The sequence below is a fragment of the Urocitellus parryii genome, chromosome 5 (genome assembly GCF_045843805.1).
Source record: "Urocitellus parryii isolate mUroPar1 chromosome 5, mUroPar1.hap1, whole genome shotgun sequence".
NCBI lineage: Eukaryota > Metazoa > Chordata > Mammalia > Rodentia > Sciuridae > Urocitellus > Urocitellus parryii.
The window spans coordinates 89,825,333-89,849,582 of NC_135535.1; the positions used below are offsets into that span (position 1 = coordinate 89,825,333).

General features: G+C 34.5%; 1 protein-coding gene across 1 annotated transcript in view; it reads right to left on the minus strand.

Moving 5' to 3' along the window:
• The window catches only part of Pde3a (phosphodiesterase 3A), a 308,668-nt gene that overhangs the window by 97,028 nt on the left and 187,390 nt on the right, over positions 1-24,250 (minus strand). The window contains exon 2 of the mRNA XM_026391920.2: positions 14,661-14,711. Coding sequence (XP_026247705.2) covers positions 14,661-14,711 — 51 coding nt within the window. The remainder of the gene's footprint in view (positions 1-14,660; positions 14,712-24,250) is intronic.

Consider the following 24,250-nt stretch of genomic DNA (forward strand, 5'->3'; position numbering starts at 1 on the left):
CTCATTTTTTTTTTCCATAAAACCAGCTTTCAGAAATACTGATTGGAATTCTAGTCATTCCCTGATTAAAGCAAAGGCACGCCACAGCCAACGTGTGAAGGAGGTTAAAAGAGAGCTCTATATGCTCATGTCTCCCAGGGCACATCCCATTCACTCGGCCTGCATCGCAGTCAAGAAGATGAACCAAGACAGGTCTTGGCTGTGGGAAGCCTGGGCTAGTGGGAGGGTCTACAGTGCTCTAGAGCCTGATAAAGTCAGTTGGATGCAAAATGTACAATCAGTGCTTAAGTAAGAGTTGGGACCCAGACTGTTTCAACTATACTTATGAAGGACTTGAGAAAATAAAAAAAGGGAAAATGTATTTATTATAGGCAGAGAAAATGTGCTTATAAAACAACAATGGAAGCCTGGTGCAGAGGCATATGCCTGTAACTTCAGCCGCTCAGGAGGACAGCAAGTTCAAGGCCAGCCTCAGCAACATAGCAAAGCCCTGAGCAATTTAGTGAGACTTTGTCTTAAAATGAAAAATAAAAAGGGCTAGGGATGTCGCTTCTCATACTGACAACTTAAAAAGTGGTCAAGAGCCCCTGGATTCAATCCCTGCTACTGCCTGCCACCCCTCTCTCTCCATAGAGTAAAACACTATTTGATCCATGTGGACAGAGAAGGCAAATGTCATTACAAAATCTAGAAACCAGAAAATAACAGACTTTGTTTTTCTAATGGCGAAATAAAGTGATATAATCAAGGTTATGTTTTAGAAGAGTTTTGTTCTTTTAGTGTAGAAGTAGTGTAAGGCAAAAGGGAGTCATTTGTACAGCTGCACATATTGTGTACTACATAACTCCCGTAGGCACCATTCACAAAGATTATGATGTGAATGACCCTCGTTGGAATTATGAAACATTATTGCTTCGGTGCCAATTTGCTAAACAAGAAACCCACATCAATGTCCTCAGTGTTCATTTTGAGTATTTCAACTCTGTACTTAATACCTTTATTTCATTGTCCTTATGCCCTTAAGGATATTATTCTCATTATCCTTTGTGCATACTAATGGACATATGACTGATATGAAGCTAAACCCAAGCTCCCACAATTTGTAGGTGAACAAGCATGGATTAGAAAGATATTCAGCTCTCACCCTAGATTTTCAAGTAGATGATACAAAGATTGCTTTCGGCACTGAACTCCATTTGCTACTCATACTGTCAACTTAAAAAGTGATATAAAAATATGGCCACTCTTCTCATCAACTAGGAAACGTTCGAAAAGGAGAATTTCCTAGCTCCACCTAAACGTTGTCAATTAGACTCTCTGGTAAGCCACATAGGTGGCACTGAGTGGGTCTGCAGTCCACAGGCATGACTGCTTCACAGCACAGGCCCAAGCAGAATTGATGAAGCTACTCCACACAGAATACAGCCCAGATCTGAAAGTAAAACTCATGGTTGCCTGGATGTGCAAATGTGCATTAAGTAAAGAGCACAGCTAAAGGGCTCTTCTCTGAGGCACAATGAGCAACCCACTAATTTAGAATATTAAGATTTTAGAATTGTTGGATGATTCGTTTCTGTTCAGAAGCCCAAAAGAAATACACTCTTTTGAAATTAGCTCATTTACTCTGATAGAAACTTTTCTGTGTAACAATGAGTTAAACCATTGCTATTCAGGAATATTCTATACCTTATTATATTTTTATTTCTAAATCCTTTTGAATAGCCAGCTATGTTAGCCTCCTATTCAGATTCATATTGCCCTATGATCTATTCATTTGTCTACACAGTATCTTATAGGACTATATTTAAAAAAAAAAAAAACCTCACTTCCCTTCTATATTCTAACATTTTTGATGATTCAAGAAAGCACAGCACAGCTTTTCTCCACCCTTGCCCCTCATCACAGGGTCTCTTCTATGTGAAAATTGTACATCTTCTGGGATATCATTTCTAGATACACTACCCATCCAGATGAATGCACCAACTTTCCTTGAACAACCTCCTTAACATCTTGCCTCCAGAATGAATACACTATTGCAGGGATCATCTGGTTCATACAGATTTTGTTGAGCTAATTCTTCAGCTCCAGATGCCATGATTACTGCTAACAAAGCCCAAGGTGGTACTTGCTATTACAAAAGCCATATGATTCTAGGCTTGAAGTCAACCTATACCTTTAAGCCTTATTTTTATGTTTCCTTATTGGGTTATAAACAAACATGCAAGCACTTGCTCCACTGAAATTGATTAAAAATTTAAGTACAAAATTTTATTTCCTCCCAATCTAATCAACTTAGTACTTTAAGCAGAGTTGAAAGAGAAAACATTCTGAATCATCACTCTGTCATTCACCTGCTAGCTGTATATCCTAATGTTTAATGCCACAATGCATGTGTGTTGTTCTCTGTATTAGTTACTGATGATATATGAGATAGTATGATACCATAATAAATTCTATAATCCTTATCCTGTGATTATGTGCTACAAAAACTATTCTACTGTGAATGGAAATATTATGATCCCTAAAAGGTTATGAAGGAGATTATACACCATCTGTAGTCCCACCCCCCCACATATGATTAAACTTAAAATAAAAATGTATAGAACATACTTGCACTTTACTTTGTTAAAATAATCCTTAAATTTTACTTATGATACACAGAAAATAACACTGTAGAAGATATTGTAGCAATATAACATCAGTTTTCCAATTTTATAGAAAAATGCAACTCATTTGAAGAAGTTAATTTGGTAAAGATTTTTTTTTCTAAAACATGATTTTGAAAAATATGTTTATGTGTGATTAACAAAGCTAGTCTATTCTATGGGAAAGAATAGCTAGTATTAACAAAATTTCTTGAATCTGCTAATATCTCCAAAGAGATGATTTTATCTGTAGTATAGGAGATAGATACACCACACACGTACACACACACACACACACACACACACACACAATGCACATAACACATTTTTGTATGCTTATTTATTCAGGGGACAGGGGGATTAACTCAGGGGCACCTGACCACTGAGCCATATCCCCAGCCCTATTTTTATTTAGAGGCAGGAACTCACTGAGTTGCTTAATGCCTTGCATTTGCAGAGGCTGGCTTTGAATTTGAGGTCCTCCCAGCTCAGCCTCACAAGCCACTGGGATTACAGATAAGCACCACTGCACCAGACTGCTAATTTATTATTAATGATCACATACCAGCATTTTGAGGTGGTGCTAAATTAGGTATTACTTTTCTATATACTTATCAGCGTAGTCAGATCAAAATTATAAAAATTGATCTATCCTGCTTGTCTCACTTAAAACCCAATAAAATTAAGCTTTTTCATATTGTTTTCCATATTCTCTAATGTTTTTCATATCCTTTAAATTCCCAAAATGTCAAATGTAATTTAAACATTTATCCAAAGAATATATTAATAACAAAAAATTATATATTAAAATTTAATAAGAATATTTCTAATTAATTGCCTTGCTATGAATTAACAAAATTTGAATCTAAGTGGCAAGTATATATTTTTTTGTATATTATTCACTGTACTATATGTTTAATATATTGCATACTATAGGCTGGGGCTTTAGCTTGATGCAAGAGTGCTGGTCCAGCATGAGCAAAGTCCTGGGTTCTAGTTCTAGCCCCAGCACTTTTTAAATATAAATATAAACCTTTATATATATATATATATATATATATATATATATATATATATATAGAGAGAGAGAGAGAGAGAGAGAGAGAGGGGGGGGGAGAGGGGGAGAGGGAGATACATAGATAGATATAGATAAGAAGAGAGAGCTGTAACCAGCTCATGATCTAACCATGCACAATCCAGGAGCCTCTCCCATACTTCTGGCAATGCAAATAATATGTATAATAAATATACTATTCATTCTGGGAAAATTTTATACTTCCTGTAATTTGTCTATGAATTGAGATTTTTATGCACAGTAGTGCATAAATACTTTTAAGAGTCATAAACATATAATATTCCTATTTTTATTATTAATATTTGGTAGAAATACACTTCAGATAAATATATTTTAATTCAGTTCATAATGTCCATAAAGCACTTACAAAGGAGGTTAACAAAAAGTGTTAGCTATCAGTTTTATTAAAATTAACTGTGATACTTTTCCTTTATGTTTAAAGAACTTATCAAGAGGAAATAACATCCATAATAAAAGGGTTTCTCTGACTCATGGGTAAGCACAGAAACTGGTTGCATTCTAATGAATGTCACCATAAAGATGTAATCATAGTGACACATTTAAACCAATAATGCTATTTAAGGAAGTTATGAATGCTATTTCTTATTTTGAACTTGCACTGAGTTAGTAGCAATCTGCATTGTAATTATAAGAAAAAAGTATCATACTGTTTAAGGAAATTTCAGTTTGGTATGATTATTTATCATGTGAAGTTAAAATAATGCTCTTTCCTCTCCTGTCTTTTTCCATAAACAAAAGCCACAGTGCCAAGACCAAAACATAAGAAATGGTAAAATTATATATTTTTTCTTCTTTTTGAACAGAAATAGCAATGCCAAGTTCAGTTTGTTCCACTGATTTTAAGCCAAATAAATAGCAAAAAATAGTGAAAAGCCTGGTCATATCATGTGTCATGAGTTTCTATTAAAGTCCTTATGTAAATTTCAGTTCCCTGAGCAGCATGAGACAGGATCACTCCCATACTCAACAACTCCATGTGGGAAGAGAAAAGGGGAAAGGGGAAGGGGAGAGGGAGGTAGCAGCCATATGCCCTGAGAATGACAAGGCATGCTTCTATAGCGGAAAGAATGCATTTAAATACTATCTTCCAATCAAAGCCAATATGAAAAATCCTTCCTGCTATCATGATATAGAATCCAACACTATTCTATAATAAGGCCCCCAAAGATAGTAAAGTTAGGAAATCTCAATTCACCTGGAAGCTGTAAAAATAAGTCTGAAAGCAGAAGAACAGCATAAATAAAACAAAAGACTTTGGGACCTTATTTTTTCACGCTTTAGAGAGGAGTTCATCAATTGCTAGAGGGCTGCTCTATTTTATTATGTGTTAACAGAAAATTCCTCAAGACACCCAGGTTCAGCACAATTTGCTTGAATAAATTAAACACCCAAGCTCATTTACTTTCACTTATGTTCATAAATCATAACACGTTTTCATTTTTAAGTACTTATTAAAAATTCACTGTATGCTAGGTGGCCACCATCAGAATAAAATAACACTGGCTTAAATGATTTAAGAATTTATTTAAAGTCATATTATATATTTCTATATGAAAAAGAAAAATAAATTGTCCCAGATTAGACTTCACAAACTAATATGGTGAATTAGAATTTAAACACACACAGGCTGAAGATACAATGCACCTGCACTGTACCACCACACTTTTGAAGCATCAGAAGAAAACTGTCAACAAGTCATAGCGCCAAGTTAAAACCTAACTGGGGACAAAAAGTAATAAACCTGGCCTTCAGACATGCCAAAGCTCCCAATAAAAGGGTTTCATACATACTCTAACCTTCCCAACATGGTTGAAATGCTCATGTCCTTATTTTGTTTTATGAGATAGTTATACTGACCAATACTTATTCCATTCTGCTGCATCAACATTGATATATAACTTCTTTCTTTCCTTTGCTCCTAATATTCTGAGAACTCATGCTTTTACATGTGTCTGCACTTCATCTTCCAGACTAATCCTGTTGGTTTCCTTTTGAAATGTTTCCATCTGTTGGTCACACAATCTTCTGAGGGTTTTTAGTTTCATCTTATTTTATAAATTGATCTTTTAAGCACGTATCGCTAATAAATCTATGAACAACCTTTTGTAAACTCAGGGTTAAAATGATTGGACAAGAAAAGAACTTGGTTACAAAATTCTAAAATGGAAATAGTTGTAGTGATCCAAGTGTGAACTGTCACCCAGAAGTACTTAACCATAAAAACCACAGGATTCAGCAAGCAAAGGCTTTTGATTCAAGTTTGATAACTGCAGGTTTCCAATAAGAACAAACTTCAACTTGCAACATCCAGAGTTTTCCAGGAATTGGTCATTGCATAATGCATCAGTACACACACCCTTCAAAATCAAAAAGCCCTATGATCCCAAAAATCAAACCTGACAAGTTTCATTCTTGTGACCTTTAAGATAATTTCACTTCATTAATATTTCTAATGCTGTTCCAGAGCTTGAAACTAATTAGTAGCTTCAGTTCCTCACATTTACTTATGTTTACAGGATGACTGTATTCTACAGAAAATGTGAGAATCATTTAATGCTGCCAAGCAATCTTTCTCTGAGTGTAAAACAAACAAACAAAAATCAGTATCTTTGATGACAATATAAAATTGTATGAACAATGCTATCAACAATCTTTTAGTTGTTCCCCTAGAATGGAGACAAAGAAAAATTCCTGTATCATAAATAAGTTTTTAATACTATTAAAAATACATATTTATACCTATAATTTGGATCGGCATTAATAAAAAAATTAACTAAAAACATTCACTGCCTCCAAATTTTCAAAAGTTGTACCAAGAAAGAACTAAAATCCTGTATCTTGGTCTTTTTAGTTTAAAGAACAAAAAAAGGTGTTTAGATTCATCTTGAAAGATTAACATTTTCCCATAACCATTTCCCATTTTCTTTACCTCCATTCACCCTGAAGGTAACTGGCTTTCTAACTGACACATGACCTTCTTCACCTCACCTCACATTTACCTACCTTTTTATCTTATGATTTGTTCTTAGTGAGTATACCCTCGCCTTTGACTTTGCCTTCTAGGAGAATCTGGCTACATTTCCACCATCTTGCTTTCATTAGTTTAATCTGTAAATACAGTGAAAATAAAAATTCTATCCCCTGACATGGCCTTGTAGAATATGTTCTCAGATTTAATGAAAAAAAAAACTTACTCTATGAAAGAGATTGCATAAAATCACCCAGCATGTGATAAAAAAAATTATTTCTCTTTGTCAGATACTGAAATTTTATGAAGATAAAATTAACTGCTCTAGAAAGTAAGAGGAAGGCAAAACTTTTGAGCAACAAAATTAGTTTCCAGAATATGTTTATTTACTTTATTGGAACTTACACATAAAATACTTGCATTAATTCATTTTCTTAATGAATATCTCATCAACATGTTCAAGGGGAAAAGAATATAATAAAAGTAATAACTGCAAAAGTTGTCAATAACTGTGGCATAAGGTCTAATGTATTATTATATTTGCACCCTTAGTAAATATTGCTTCAACCATTTGCAGCTTCTGCAGACACAGAGTTATTATTAACACAGCTTAGTTCACTGCTTTGTTCAATTTCACATAAGATAACAAGGTTGTACTTTAGCAAAACAAGCATAAGGACACCCACTTATCATGTGAATGATGTCCATTGTCCTCACGATAAGGAGGTCATTCAATAAACATTAAATAGCATGTCTACTAATCCATAAACATGGGGAGAAATAAAAGCATAAATGCCAGTGGCAATTTTTCCTTTTATTTCTGTGGACTTGTTGAATTCCTGTTCATCGATGCTCTTTTAAAGAGATCAGGACTTTTAATAAAGAGTGACATACTCAAGGTCATCCATCAGTTCACCAAGAAACATATGTTCCATACAGCCACTGTGTGGACAGAGCCACATTCTCTCTCCACCTGTTCCTTTGAGTCACTTGAACGCATAAGTGTGGGAACAATGGATTTCACCTCTCATTTTCTAGGACACAATTCCACCATGAGAATATTACTTCATAGGGAAATGAATATGCTTTTTGAGATTTCTATTTGATAGACTTACAAATGAAACCTAATAACATGAAAGTATAAATGCTTAAAGGAGGAATTTCCAATATTCTCACATGAATTGTCAAAATTTATACATATTTGTGTACCATCTTCCATACTTTTGGTAAGGAAAATATGCTGTATTCACCATAGTTCTTACCCAGAAGCAATTTTGCCTCCCAGGAGACATCTAACCATATCTGGAAACATTTTTCACTATCATAACTGGGTTTGCCTTTGGCATCTAATGGTAAAGACCAAGGATGAAAGAGAAGAAATTCACTAGTTCTTTCCATTTTTAAAGACTAGCCACTATTTTTCCTTCTCTGAGGACAAAGACAAATGTCTTCTTTTTCTTGGCACTCTGGATACTGTGAACACTGTACCTATAAGACAAATTTCCTACGTCTATATCTTTTAAAGTTTGTCATACTAAACTTCAAGTAGAGAAAAAAGAAAAGTATCCAATGCAGTAGATCTAATTGAAAGGTGAAGGATATGATATTCTAGTACCTTCTCACCACTATTGCATAAGATGCTAAGGCTGCTCCTACTATGCATGGAACCCTGATAAGTATTTGTTGTGTGGTTCCTGCCCATATAAGAAAAATTTAAAGAAATGTCACAACAAGTATTCATGAACAATACAAACAAAAGATTCCTTAAAGAAATGCCCAGAAAGAAACAAATGCTGGAAAGATTTCTAATCTAGTAGTTAACAGTTGTTAAATTCATATAAGGAAAATTTAAAAAGCAGAATAAAATGCAAGTAAAAGACACTTATGTTTGCAGAAAAAGAGTGACCCTGGCAGATAGCTCTAACTAGAGCATAAACTGCTATTGAGTGGTAACATGCTGGACATTTCGGAAATGAAACAATAGAATGCCAATCTACTCATATTAATTCCTTAATATAAATTCCTGGAAAATATGGCTGGTCATTTCTCTAAAATGTGTTAGGAGTTAACTTTAATAAATTTATATGGCATTATTTCAGAGAAATCTGGAATATGCTTTAGTTATTCTTCACATTATCAAACAATTTAACCCAGAAAAGAATTGATCTGTCACTAAATCAGACATTAACAAACAAGGGATTAGGTTAATCAAATCAGTAGCTAACCTTAACAGATTCATACTCTTGAATACTCAGGTACTCAAAAAAGTTAGGAATGACTTCCCAACAAAATTCATCCTTAAGCCCTAAAGCAGTATTACAAAAGCTACCCCATCTGAATGGCTGCTTCTTATTCTAATAGTTTTACAGACTGGAATCTCTAGTGCTTTGGCGGACAATTAAAAACATCCTTCTAAGAAGGCCACAGATAACTTTCAATCATACTAATAGGCTAGTGCATTTCATAACATTTTTTCCACCAATATATTCTGCTTCTTTTTTATTGTACAAAAAAAAAATTCAATTATTTAGGGAAATATACTAGAATGACATTACCTAAAGAAGAACTAGATGGATCATACAAACAAGCTGAACTTTCAGCAAGCAGCCTTAATTCTAGTTTATAAAGCTTGGCTGGAAGTAAGATATTAATAATGTACCAAGTGACAAAAGAACCTGCTGGTATTTGACTATTGATGAATAAAAGCCTGTAGGTTCCCAGCATATTAAAATGCTAGCAGGTTCACAAATTCACAAACTGAACTAATCTTTTCCATAATGACCCTCAACCAAGTGATATGTAAATTATGGATTCCCTGGAATCTCTTTCTACCACTTTAATGCTTTTTACAGGACAGCAATTTTCTACTTACAGGACAGCAATTTCCCACTGGAAAACTTCTTCAAGAATTTGAAGAGAGGGAAAAAAAAAAGTCCTAATTGCCTTCTGAGAATGTCATCTCCTGACATCAGTTGGTATTACTGGGAACACAGCCAGATAAAAAAGTTCTACATGCTTTTGCAAGATTATCATTTGCATCTTTCCTACATTTGAATGATCTATTATTTGAGAGTAGAACTACTATTTTCTTTGGAAAATAGTAGAGAAAATATCATGAACCTAATAATTGCAGTTTTCTCGATCTATAAAAACTGCATAAATTTGGAGACGTAATAGTGGAAAATTTGAATGGTAGAAAGATAGTCTCTACTATCATTTGTTTTTCAACAGAACAAATAAAATAAGGAAAACCAACCAGAAAGTTGGGATGGAGCTGACAAATGTTACCAGAGAATTACTGAGAATTAAGTAAAATAAATCAACTTAAATGAAATTCTTGCTAAGTCTTAAGTCATATGCAATTAAATTGAAATTATCTAAACAAAGACAAGTATTGTTTTCTACATGAAAGGTATTATTTATGAAGGGTGCCCTTTCTTAAATCTTGTGATACTGCATATATGGTATAACTTTAAAGGATGAAGACAAATTTAAGAAAAATCTGTTACTTATTAAGCACCAGAGGAAAAGAAACAGCTTACCTCTATATGCTGCTAAATATTGTTAGGCAGTTTTTGAAAGCGAAAGTTGTTTTGTTACATTTTTGATTCTGCAAGACTGAAAAAAAATTACCTGATATATTTTCATGTTTTTTTTTAAACATCAAAGTAAAATATACTAAACTTTGTCATTCAGGCAAGCATGCCCATCTGAAATAGGTCTACCCTTGATACCTAGCCATGGTTTGATACTCAGACATCAAGCCAGTTCTCCTTTTTAGCTATCTACAACGACATTTATTCCATATGTTTTCTACCATTCAAATTTCCCACTATTACATCTCCAAATTTACACAGTTTTTATCAATCGAGAAAACTGCAATCATTAGGGTCATACTATTTTCTCCATTTAATAATATATGTCCCTATTTTTTCTCTTATTCAGATACAGATGTCTCTCCTATCTTTCCAAAGCTTGGGTATCTACTAAGTTGTTCATTTTAGAATATGGCCCATTTTTCTGAAGTAGTGTCAATGGTAGGGTGGGATAGGGTGGGACTCAACTGTAAGAAAAACACATAACCAGGTGTCAAACACCAAGGTGGGGGTGCATGTTCTCCTTGGAGAGCACCATTCTCTCAATCCTTAACCAGCTCACTATTGAGAAATTTAGCTTTATTCTTTTCCACACTTATTCTTTTTGTTTTTCAGGAATTGTTAAGACTCATTTAGCACCTTAGCATTAAAACACACACACACACACACAATAAAACCCCTCACTCACTTCTGCTGCCATGCCTTTCTACAACCCCGCCCTTCTTTTACAAAGTTCCTCAAGCCATCTCCATGGTATCTTATACTTCTCAACTCCTCTACTCTGCTTCCACCACTACTTATCAAAATCACATTCTCAAAGTTCACGAGTAGCCTAATCAGAAAAAACAAAGGCATTTTCCAAGTGTTTTATTTTCTTGAGTCTGTGGTCTCAGTGCTCTCCTTGGTGTACACCTTAGCAGGTGTACACTGCTTTTGATTCTGAATCACTTCTCCAGCTGGTCCCTGGTGAGACCATGCACATGCAGTAGCTCCCTTCTTCTCAGTCCTAAGAGTAAGTTTTCTCCAAGGACCAGCTTTACTTCTGTGTTTTTTGCTCTTAATATTTTCCTTCTGGGAGTCTATCTACTGGTGTTGATAAATTATCATAGGTATGATCAGCATTCCCAAACTGACACCTTCTGCTCTACTCGTGATAGAGCATCAGAGTGGTCCCTCAAGCATTCATTGGAAGCTCCTTTTTCAAATTCTCATCACCACTTCTCTCTTAAAATTGCTAACCCTGAATTGTGCATCTTCCCTTTCAAGTAGTCTGTGTGGATGGCACTAATTCTTCCGGGGCTTTATTTCAAACTCTTGATCTTCCTTACTTCTACCTCCTCAGCTATAATGTATATCATTCTCTAGATCATTCCTTTACAGAACTTCAATCCAGTAAGTGTTTATAAAGAAGTTATCAAGAACATTCACTTACATCCAAATGTGCCCCACTCTTCCCAGTTCAGAATTTTGCCCAAACATCTTCATTCACCTTTCTCTCTCTACTACTCAAAAGTTTGCCCATCCTTGAAGGCTCATCTCTGCCAGAATGAATTCTAGGAAACATGGAAGCATGGCCTAGTTCTACCAGGGAGAAGAACTACTCTCTCTCACCTAAATCCCATCACACTTTATTTATACGTTTGCTATTTCATCTACCAGACTGACTTGCATATGAATAATACAGAGAAGTTTGTTCTAACTGTAGTTTATGACCTCTTGGAAAGCAGTAAACTATCTTTCCAAGTTTTCTTCCAAGTTAGATCCATAACTGTGCTATAGATGCAGTAAGAGTTTTAAAAAACCAAGACAAATTCAATGAAACTGCCCACCCGCCTATATTCTCAGTGGCTCAGAAGGCTGAGACAGGAGGATCGTGAGTTCAAAGCCAGCCTCAGCAATAGCAAAGTGCTAAGCAACTCAGTGAGACCCTGTCGATAAATAAAATATAAAATAGGTCTTGGGGGCTAGGGTTGTGGCTCAGCGGTAGAGCACTCACCTCGCACGTGTGAGACCCTGGGTTCGATCCTCAGCACCACATAAGAATAAATAAGTGAAATAAAGGTATTGTGTCCAACTACAACTAAAAAAAAATAAATATTAAAAAAAAATAGGGCTGGAGATGTGGCTCAGTGGTTGAGTGGCCCTAAATTCAATCCCTGGTAGGAAACAAACTAAACTAAACTGAGATAGGATATGAGCTAGGCCTTGGAATAACAGTAAATATTAAGAGCTATGTGCTCCTGTTTGAAAGGCTGATAGGCATTGGGCATATTATCTCTAAAAAACAAAAAGCCAGAAAAGAAGGGGTCAAAAACCTCAAAGATCCAAAACATAACACCCCCCCCCAAAGTGAAGAACTACATTTAGAAAAGAGTTTATTATCTAAAAGCTTAATTTATCTATCTGGAATTTCCAAAGACTAACAGCTTGGTTGCAGTTATTATTGGTTTGACTGCAATATGTTTTTGATTTTCACCTTAACAGTTTTTATCTGATTTGGTAAAAATCACCTTAACAGTTTTTATCTGATTTGATAAAAAAAAAGACTTAAAGTAGACAAAGGTATATAACAATTAGAATAGTTACTCGTGAGTTGAGAGATCCAAGACAGAACCTGATGCTCATGATAGTTCTGACTTTTTTGCTTTTCACAACTACTTCAGGCTCTAAACTTCCATCAAACTTCAGTTATTAAAAATATTTTGTGTGTATAATTCTGAATTGTTCTAGTTAACAATATCTGGAATTTAAATTATTTTTGATTCTGTGTATTACATTTAAAATTAAATTTTTGTACTTTTAAATAATCTTTCCAATTTATATGACAGAGTGACCAATTCCAATGTGAAGACAAATTATGGCAAACTATGCCACATAAGAAGTAATATATTTTAAGCAATAATTTTAATTGATACACACATACACACTCTCACACACACTTAGTACTATTATCAAAGCGCTTCATTATTTTGAAGGGACATGACCTCAACAACTTGCTCCGTCATTCTTAATATCAAAACATCTTTGGTGGCAATGATCAGACACCATGGACTTCCTTATCTGGGCTTACCTTTACTATTGGTTTTGAATCACCAAGAATTAATATTAATATTAAGAATATTAATTAATTTTATAATTAATATTATTTCATCATCAACCTTGTATCAAATTCTACTTTAATATAACAGATGTGTACAGAGTGAGCATGGTTGAGGGAAAAGAGATAAGGAGGAGACTGAGGCAGAGAGGGCAAAGCACACCTTCTGTGAGAGAACCCTAACTTATTGAATTGGTTTAGATTATTTAATAATCAAATTAATAATGGACAAAAATAAAACCATACCCACTGAAAGCTCAACTCAAACAACCAGACTAATTTGGTTTTATTTTCCCAGTGACTTGAGGTAAACACAGTGATCCATACACTCATTCTGACCAGGTGTATGTGACATTTGGGGAAAGCTCACACTTATGATGAACTCACACTTACAGTACTGTGCATGGGACTCTCTTTTCACAATATTTTTTAGTAGCATGTACAAAAGTGATCAGCAGAAGTAAAAATCTCCACCCACTTCATTTTTATTTGGTATGTTTAGAGTCAGGTAAACATCAAGTGCTATGAGAAAAAAAAATTATATTTCTTTAAAAAATACACTAGGAGGAGAAATAATTTTCTTAGTGTAAAACTCAGCCTTTATGCTGTCAGGCCAAGTAATTATGGAAGCAAAACAAATCCACATTGTCTAATTAGGTCATTAAAAAAGCATAAATGCGTCATGGAAGTTTTTCTCCTGGCCTGAGACATAAAGTAAGACAATGAAAAGAGTCTGGTAATATAGAAAGGTTTCAAATTTGTTTCTTTTCAAAAATAATAGGTCCTTTCATCTTTCTATTTCCCTTAGATGAAGACAGTTAATTTAGAGACAAAATCTTTTAATTAGTTCAGAGTTTACCCTGATTGTATTTCAAAATATTTAACCAAAAACAGGAAGACAGAGAGAGAGGAAAACAGAAAATACATGGAAAAAATATCAAAGGAAGTGAATTAAAAAATCAAGAGAGTGGGTTGTTGATCAAAATGTCTTCTGCAGAGACAAGACGAATATAAAATCTCTGTTCACATAAACACGAGCCATCGGGGATGCCAGAAAGCTCTCAGGAGGAATATATTGGCATCCGCCTTTGGGGATGGAAATCCAGACTTTAATTACAGCTAACTTAAATAAAAACAAATGGCATGATTACGGTGCTTCTTCCTCTCTCGACTTACTGTCATTTCTTGAGTTTCAGAAAACTCATGGCTCCAAGCATTAAGTAACAAAATGGGGAAAAGAGAAGGCCGAGGCACCTACCTGTGAGCCCCTTGGCCCTCGTTTGTGGTCCCATTCCGAGTGTCCCAGGAGCTGTAAGGTAACATTACAACTACGGTCAATTAAATGATCAGGTGACGTGATCAATCTTTTTATTCTTTCTTTTGAAGAACAATGAAGTTACTGAAATCTGTGTTCTAATAGTAATACATTAAATAATCATTGTGAATAAATCCACACACCTGAAGACATAAACTTGGAGTTTGATAGCAAGCGTTTCAACCTCTAGTTATTTTGAAGGTGCACATCAGTAGGTGACAAAAAGAACTGGCAAATATATAACTTTACTGTTCTTTGCCAGGAACATTCTAGATAGATGTCAAATCCTGTAAAGCTTTATTTGCATAGCATGAAGCTTTCCAGTTAAGTAGGAAAATATGCTGAGTGATCTAATAGTGTAGTCTGACCTATTGTCACAAATAAGAACCAGAAGCTCAAAACATTTCAATAATCTTTAATTCTATTTTGGTAATATCACCAAAACATGAGAGTTCTAAAAATAATAGTATGATATAGTGTGAAAGATGCCCCTGAAATCCCAACATTTATTTTTTTCTTAACAAAGACTATAAAATATCAAGTTATTTCCATTGTTGTAATAGCCCCCAGCTGTTCTGCCTACAAAGCAGGTTATTTATTTATTAGAAAAACATTTATAGAAGAGCTGGATGTGGTGGTGCACACCTGCAATCTCAGCTACTCAGGAGTCTGAGGCAGAAGGATGGAAGCTGGAGACCAGCCTCGGCAAGTTAGCAAGACCCCGACTCAAAATAAAATTTAAAAGGGCTGGGGATGTAGCTCAGTGGTAGAGGGCTTGCTGAGCATGTGTGAGACCAAGTTCAATCCCCAGTACCCTCCCCCTACCCTCACCCACACACAAATAAAAAGAAAGAAAATAATATTTACAGAAAGAATATTAAAGAAAGAAAAGATATCAACTGAGGGTACTGAAATTCATTTGTCCACCCAACACACTCGCTTTTCACAAGAGCCAAAGAACTATTTGCAATAAAGTACTGTACCCCCAAGGTGGGCTATACATGTATTTATAGACATCATTTATTTTTCTGTAAGCAATGGCTTCTTAGAAGTAAGTTTTTCATGATAAAACAATAAAAAAGATCAACTGAATGTTATTAAGAATTTTTCTATAATGATAAAAGGTTAATCTTTACTGAGGAACATAGAACAGTTAATAGAATACTTTTAAATAAAAATATTTTTTAATCAACCAAATATAAATTTTACCCGAGGGAACATATAAGAATCCATTATGTTGAATGATTAAATCTAAAAATCTAATGTACAACATAAGACCTAAAGTTAGTAATATTTATTATAGATTTGGAAATTTGTTAAGAGAGTAAATCCTAGACACTATTAAAACACACACACACACACACACACACACACACACACCCCAAAGGAAAAAAAAAGAACAGAACAGAGAAAGTTAATGCAATGAGATGAGACGAGGGCATTTTCTTAACTGTAGTTATCACCTCACTATGTGTACTGATATCAACACATGATGATGTATAGCTATGTCTAAACCATAGAAAGAGCATCACTTAGAAAATATTACAAAGCAGAAAACAGCCTCCTGATTATTAAAACATTTTCTAAAAACCTAATCCCACATGTGGATAACCAAAATACAAATGAATGAAATATAGTGGGTTGTTTGAAATACACACAGGTATATTTCGCACCAAAATGATGAAAAATAAAATGTTAAAAAAACAAGAGTTTAATGAATTATTCAACAAATGAAAAAAAAAAGAAACAGGCTTTTTTGGGGGAAAACATTATGAGTTTAACCTTATAACAAATACTAATTTGAATTCTACATTTGAAAGAATCAATTTATCTTAAAATATGAAATGGTAAATATAAAATAGAATAAAAATCTAGGTAAATATTAACCTGCTTTGGAAAATAAAAATCAAACTTGAAATAAATGTGAACCTTTCCTTCCTTCCTCTCTCCCTCCCTCCCCCCCCTCCCTCCCTCCCTCTCTCTCTCCCTCCCTCCTTTCCATTCCCTCCCTTCCCCTCCTCTTCTCTCCCATGCCCTCCAGTGCTGGCAACTGAACCCATGGCCTCATCCATGCTGGGCAAGTGCTTTATCACTGTGTTACAACCCCAGCCCTAAACTGTTTCCTTAAAGATCTTTTTCCACCCTAAATCACAACATAGGATCAATTGATCTGGCTGTATAAAATTTTTAAATGTCTTTACAAATTTGCCACTGCTAAAATACCTGCAGTAAATAGTAGGTAAAATACAATGTTTAAGCACATTAAGAGTGCTGACGAATTTGAAAGAAACACAACTCTCATAGAAAACTTGAGAGAAGGATAGGAACGATTTACAGAAGAAAAAAAAATCAGTACTTGATTCATTTATGGAAAATGAAAGAAATTCAGTATAAACAATAAATTCAGTATAAACAATATAATACTACTGCTGCCTATTAAATTAGGAAATTAATCATGATGCAAAATGGATGAGTTAGGGAGAAATGTAAGCATATACATTGCTAGATTACAACATATATATGCATACTTAATGTATATAATTACATTTACAAACATTTATAAAACATGGATATAGTTACATATACCCAAATAGCCTTAGAAATTCATACCCTTTGAACTAGTAAAACCAAATGTAAAAATCCAATAATTATAATGTGTTAACCACTGTGTCTCCAACAAATGAGAAATTATCCAAGAAATGATAGTATACAAAAGAATAATATACAGCAATTAAAATTAGGCTTTCAAAGCCATTACACAAACATTGTGCGCCTGAGGTGGTACACACGTGTAATACTAGCAATTCAACTCTGGAGGCCAAGGCAGAAGGATGGCAAGTTTGAGGCCAGTCTCAGCAGCTTAGAAAGACCCTATCTCATAATAAAATAATTAAATAAAAAGGATGAGGGATGTAGCTCTGTGATAAAGTGCCCTGGTTGCAATCCTTAGTACCTGTCCCTGCCCCCCCTCCAAAAAAAAACACTTGAGAAATACAGTTTAGTATGTGAAAAAAATACCAAAATAATTTTAACCTACTCATTTTAGATAAGACATAGCCAATCACTGTAGGCCTTGAAATTTCTTCAATGATTTATTTTTAGTTAGTTTGACTAGTACACAATTTTAGAAAAATTAACTCAGATGATCATTATGTAAAATTAGAAGCTTATATAATTGATATTTCTTTAATAATTTAGCTTTTAAATTATTCTAATTTATTGGCATTACTGCTAATGAATACCCATTAATACTAATTAAAATTTGATTATAATAAGGTTCACAAACACTAATCAAATAAAGAAACTGTATGATTTAGAAATATTTAAATTACAACATTTAATTAGTTGTTAACTAGAACTATCAAAAGCAATTCTTGGCACATTTCAATCATTTGCCTTATTAAGAACTTGGGAATATCTTGCATTAATAACTGGAAGACTGGATGCTTGTTTTTGGCAACTTTAACGATAAAATAAACTTGAGCACCGGGCTGCAAGTGAAATGATTTATCATAGTCTTCTAAAAACATTTTATAAAAGGCTGGCTGTTATGGATGAGTTTAAACTCTCAGGGTTGGAATAATAGTAAATTCTACTCTGCATGGGTATCACAGTTAAAAAAACTAAATACCAAATGCAAATTATAATTCAAAATATATTGATTTAAAAAAAGAATATTTGACAATGACAATATATCAAGAAGTACACATTTTTTCTAGGGCCAGAACTAAAATATGAAGAGCACAGAATTCAGTGCCCTCTTCCAGTAACTAGCTCGTGTTATTAAAAGAGCAAAAACAGGGGCTGGGGTCGTAGCTCAGGGGTGGAGTGCTTGCCTAGTGCTAGTGAAGCACTGAGTTTGATTCTCAGCACCACTTAAAAATAAATAAATAAAATAAAGGTATCGTGTCCATCTACAACTAAAAAGAATATCAAAAAAATAAAACATTCAAAATGTATATTCATTTGGGTCATCAATGAACACAGAAAAGTCAATTTGATAAATCACAAGTTGAACTTGTAAAACAAACTTCCATGTCTAAATCTGTCTTTTCCTTAAAGCATAAAATAGTACAATTTGTGAAATGTGATAAGTATCAAAGTTATTTCCTAGCATTATATGACAGACTAATTTAGAGTGAAGAAATTCTATTTTGTCCTGTTCTTATGCATTTATATTACATATTATTATATTTGAAAGCTATAAGTTGAACACATACATAAGCTTAAAATGCACACCACTGGTACATTTTTCCAAGTAATAAAGTTATAGAAATCTACATGCTAGGTGAAATATTGTAAACAGAAAAATAACTCTACCTGTGATACACGAGATGCTAGGACGTTCTCTAGTCAATAAGGAGGAGAGCATTAAAGGAAATTAACAGGATAGTTTCTCCTTTGGACTTGAGAAAACCACACAAAGATTTTTAGTATTAAAATTCTATTTTTAACTAAAATAATTGGAACCAAAATTTATCATTTATTATTTCAGGGTATAGAATTTATTGTGGCATCCTCTGTCATTTTGTTTCTTTAATGCAGAGACAGAGGCAGCAGAGGAATGAGACCTGGATAGAGTGTCAAGACTACCTCTCTCCATGGGGATAGCACACTGGGAACTAGAGGGGGATTGGGGTAGAAGGAAAATAAGCTGCATCTTATAATAGCACATAATAACATGTACAATTTTATTCTGTAAAACTATTTTTGTATCGTAAGAATAATATCCTTGGATCATAAAGCATAGAATAAAATAAGCAGGACATTTTCAGTATTCCTTTTTAAAAAGTCATCCATAATGTGATGAAATGACTTACTAAATACTATAGACCATTTAACCTGAACAATCAGTGGAGAACATTTCTAGTATAGCAGAACTATAGGGCTAAATGTTTTGCAAAGTACTATAGATGCTTCCCTATCCCCACTCTCCAGACTATTGATTATAACCAATAAAAAACACTGTCAGTTAATCACCATAAAGAGTAAAAAAGACAGCTTGCAGAATGAAATCAGTGAAATTCCTAATTAAGTGCAAGCCGATGTTGATGTTCTATCAATGAGGAAGTCAAAACCTCCTTTCATTCAAACGGATGTATTAGTGTTAAATTGCCAGTGACCAAAGTACTCATTTCACATGCTCATGGGAATGATAAAAGACATTAATGGGTCCCAGGTAATGGGGAACAGAAGTAGATGCTGAAACTTTCTTTTTGCAATTTAGTTCATGTGGACTAAATCTTCCAGATAAAGGAAAAACAGCATGATGCTTGTGCAATTTTTGGGAAAAGTCCAGGAGTTTATTAACATAATACAACACTCTTTTGGGAAGAAGAATGCTCATAATTTTAAGATTAGTTATAGAAGGGATACTAGAAATATAAAACTGGAAAAATGAACAAAAACATAGAAAATAAAAACATTCATGTTGATAAGAATATATGGCTACTTAATTCAGGAAGAAGAAAAAAATGTTTGTCTCTCACCATCCAAAAAAAGGAATACCCTCTTGGCTACTGAACTTGTGATTAGTCCTCTGGGAAGGAACATTTTAATAAGCATCTTACCAGGAGGTCTGGGGACACACAGGTCAAAGGTTATGCCTACACATGGCAAACAAAAATCTTTCCATTTGATGAAGAAATCCTCTTGAAAGAAAGAAAGAAAGAAAGAAAGAGTATCCTTCCTGATCCCTCAGCTCTCATGAACTAAGGACAGGCAAAATAAATCCCTCCCCTTTCAATATATTCCTAGCAAATCAACTATGCTCCCTTGACAAGAAACACAATCTGTTATATAAAGCACTTTGCAAATCCTAGCTTCTTGACACTGAGACATTTTCATCCTTATGGAATAAATTCTTCCCTCTATTTTATTTTTAATAATAAATTTCTACATCACAGTCCTCAGCTAACAGTATGTTGCGCAGCACGGAGTTCCAAGGAAAACACAACTGCTGCCAAATGCAGGATTTAAAAAGTTCACAGGAGCAGTGAAGTAGTCAGCATGGAAACAAAAAGGTTCTATCCAAGCACAGATATTTTAATAATAGCATGAGAAATGAAGACAGTCAAAAGTACATTTCTGTAAGTTAGATATTCTCATTTAATATCTAGCTATTCTTCCCTGCTTTACTTTCTCCTGGTGTTTGTTTATATAAAAATCAATGCCTTTTTAGGGACGTCTTGAGAGAAAACATCACCATGCCGGCTACTGAGGGTCTGAAAGCTGCAGGAAAGCTGTGATGAGATGGGGAAGTGGAAACTATCTTCTGCGTGTACTTAAAAAGGGCCAGGAGTTTGAGATATGAAGTAAAAAGGTAATGACAGAGAGGAAGAGTCACACTTAGCTTTTGCACCACTTTCAAGAAAACCATGCTCTTTCACTTGTTGAAAATTACTAAAACATATTTTCAAAAGCATGAAAATAATATACATCTAAAGAAGCAAAAGTTACCATACAAACCACTTTGACTTCATTTATTCATTGACTATTTACTGTATGCTTATTATGGACAAAGCACATAACTTATAAATCACACTTATAAATCAGTAAATGAAGGAAGATACCCTCTGCTTCCCGGCTCTTCTTCTAGTGGAAGGAACAGAGGAATATACAAACATAAACATACATCTACCTGATGAGGGTGCAGGTATAAAGAAGCTCAGAATACAGAGAAAGGATGGAGGAGGAGTGTGGAATGACAGATAGTTTTCATAAGCAGATCAGGGAAGTCCTCTGTAAGAAAATGACATTTTAGCAGAGATCTTGATTCAGACAGAGATCCAGACACAGAGATCTGGCGAAGGATCATGCTGGGCAGAACAATCAACACAGGCAAAGTCTCTGAAGCAGAATCAAAGAATGGTACATTTGAAGAGAAGTAAAGTGTATCTTAAGCATCAATTTATAAAGTGATCAGACCTTTGCAATCACAAATCATATATCTAGCACTTATTCCACTGAATTTGTAAATCGATCCAAAGTGTAATCATTAGTTCCAGAATATTCTTTAGATAAAAATGGAGGTAACAAGGATTCTCTATTCACCAAACTCTTAACATAATTCCATTCAATACAACAAGAATTTATAGAATATGCACCACGGTGTACAAAGGCAACTTTATATTAATCGTAATAAATAGCACAATTTTATCATTCCTTTACATGTGTGATCTCTCATGAATCATAAAGTGCAGACTGGGGATGAAGCTTGGTGATAGAGCACTTGCCTAGAATGAGCTAAGGCCCGGGGTTCAATCCCAAGAACTACCAAATAAAAGCATAAAATGAATAACAAGTGCTTTGAACTACATATTTAGTACCATGGGCATAGAGTTTTCAATTTGATGATTAAATGTTCTTTAGCTTTGTCTATTGCTTTGGATGCTTCTCTTGGCATACATTTACTTGAATTTTTCCATATCTGTTTTGTCCCTCCAGAACTCCATGAGAGAAAATGGGCCTACCCCTGCCCAAGGACTCTCCCAGAGGCAAGTTCCCTGGACTGGGCAGATCTGTAACAGAACATTCAGGACAGCCCAATCTTTGTCTAGTCCTTTCAGGAAATTGCTCTTATTCCTTGGTGTTCCTTTCCTTGGCCCCTTGTCAATCCAGTAAGAAGGTCAAGACTACATTGTGCTCTTTAGAAAAGGGACACTAGAAGTCTGCTTTTGTTCTCTTGTTCTGGAGCTAAAGAAGAAAAGCTAAGAAGACAATCACTGCACAGCCATAACTCCCAGGCACTGTTAGGCAGCCCTCCAGGCTTTACACTGAGGTTGGGTTCTAATGCAGATATGCCTAATACAGCTGGTGCTGAAAAAAATTTACCCTCCTTTGTAACTTAATTTACAAACTAGTAGACAACATGAACCCCCTTCCTGGGTAAATCAGATATGACTAGCAGCCAGTCTCATAAGCAGCTTCATAACTGCTGCTTCACATTCACAACCCCCAAATCCCTCCCACTTTGCAGTGATACTGATTTTATTGAAGATTCCATGGAGGGACTGAGACTCTGTCACATTATACACAATACAGCAAAAAGCTGTGAAAATATGCACTGGATATCTCAGAGCTTCACAAAGGTTTTTCTGATTTTTTTTTTGTTTGAGGGTTTTATTGTTATTTGGGGGGGGGGTAGCAGCTGTCACCTCCTGGATGGGACAAGGGAAGTGAGTCTCTCAATTTACTGGTCCCGCCTTTCCTGCCTTCAGGTGACCCAAGATCTAAATTTCCCAGGATAATTTAGCTTTTGGTTATACTTGAATCTTAAGTCTTCAGACAAATCAGCAGGCATACGGATTATTTAGAATTGACCCTTCTTAGAAACCATGGAGAACCTGAAAATATCACAATGTAAGACTGAAATTAGCATTTTTTTTTTTTTTTTTGCTTTATAGTTGGTGATAACCGCTTGAATTTCATTGACTTGGCAAATACTTAAATCCCTGAGTCTGACTTTGAACATTTCAATCCAGCAGCAAGTACAAATTCCATCCACACTGGGGAGTAAAGAGGTGCTGGACAGAGTGGAATTCAGAGTTCTCTATTTCTGATGAGGCTGATAATGAAGTTTCCACCCCTGGGATTAGAATGTTTTCATAATTTTATTTCTGTTCCTATACCCACAATGACCATCAATACCCTAATCCTGTATGCTGACACTACTCTTACAAAGCTTCATTACTTTCATTTACTACATCTTGCCTATATTGGTTACATGGAATTTTTGTAACTTTTATTGCTAATTTTCATCCTGGGCACTATTACTAATAATACAATCACATCAGTCTCAATAGTGCTTAAATAATTTCATATGAGGTATTTCTATGAAGAAATGACAATAAAGTAAAATATGCTTCTGAAAATCTGCATACCCCATTCTCCGATATATGTTCTCAATACACCCTGGTACATTAACATCTGGAAAAGTCTTAAGGGAAAGGAAATTAATTTAAACATTTCTAGAAACATTTGATCACAAAACCTTTTTGTTTAAAGAGAGATTAATAGTTTTCCATGGAACACATTTGGAACAATGTGTTTTTGAAATTTTAAAAATATGTTTCTTGTACTTTATTTTCTTTCATTATATTTTTAAAAGTCAGAGGTACATACGATCCCTATTTTTGGACATGGAAATGGAGTTCAAAGAGGTGAAACAGTAACATAACTAGCTAGTGGTTAAACATGGATTAAAACTTAGGTCAAATGGTTGCAAATCATGCACTTTGTCCTGCTGTACAACTTTTAGCAGTAAAAAATTGTTGAGTCCAAACCAAGCATCGGGTCTTTGGCACTGGGGAATGTTGGTGAGAAAAGAGAAAAAGACACCAGATGTTGTGTTCTTTCATGAAATTTGAGGCTGTTGTTAATGTGATGAGTTTATTTCTCCAAAATCCATTTTCTACCATCTAGTTTCCAACTTCTTTAAAATTATGGAATACAAGCAACATTTAATGTTTCTGAAAGTTCTCTGTAAAGACATAAACTAACTAAACTTTAAAATTTTGGATACAGAATTACCC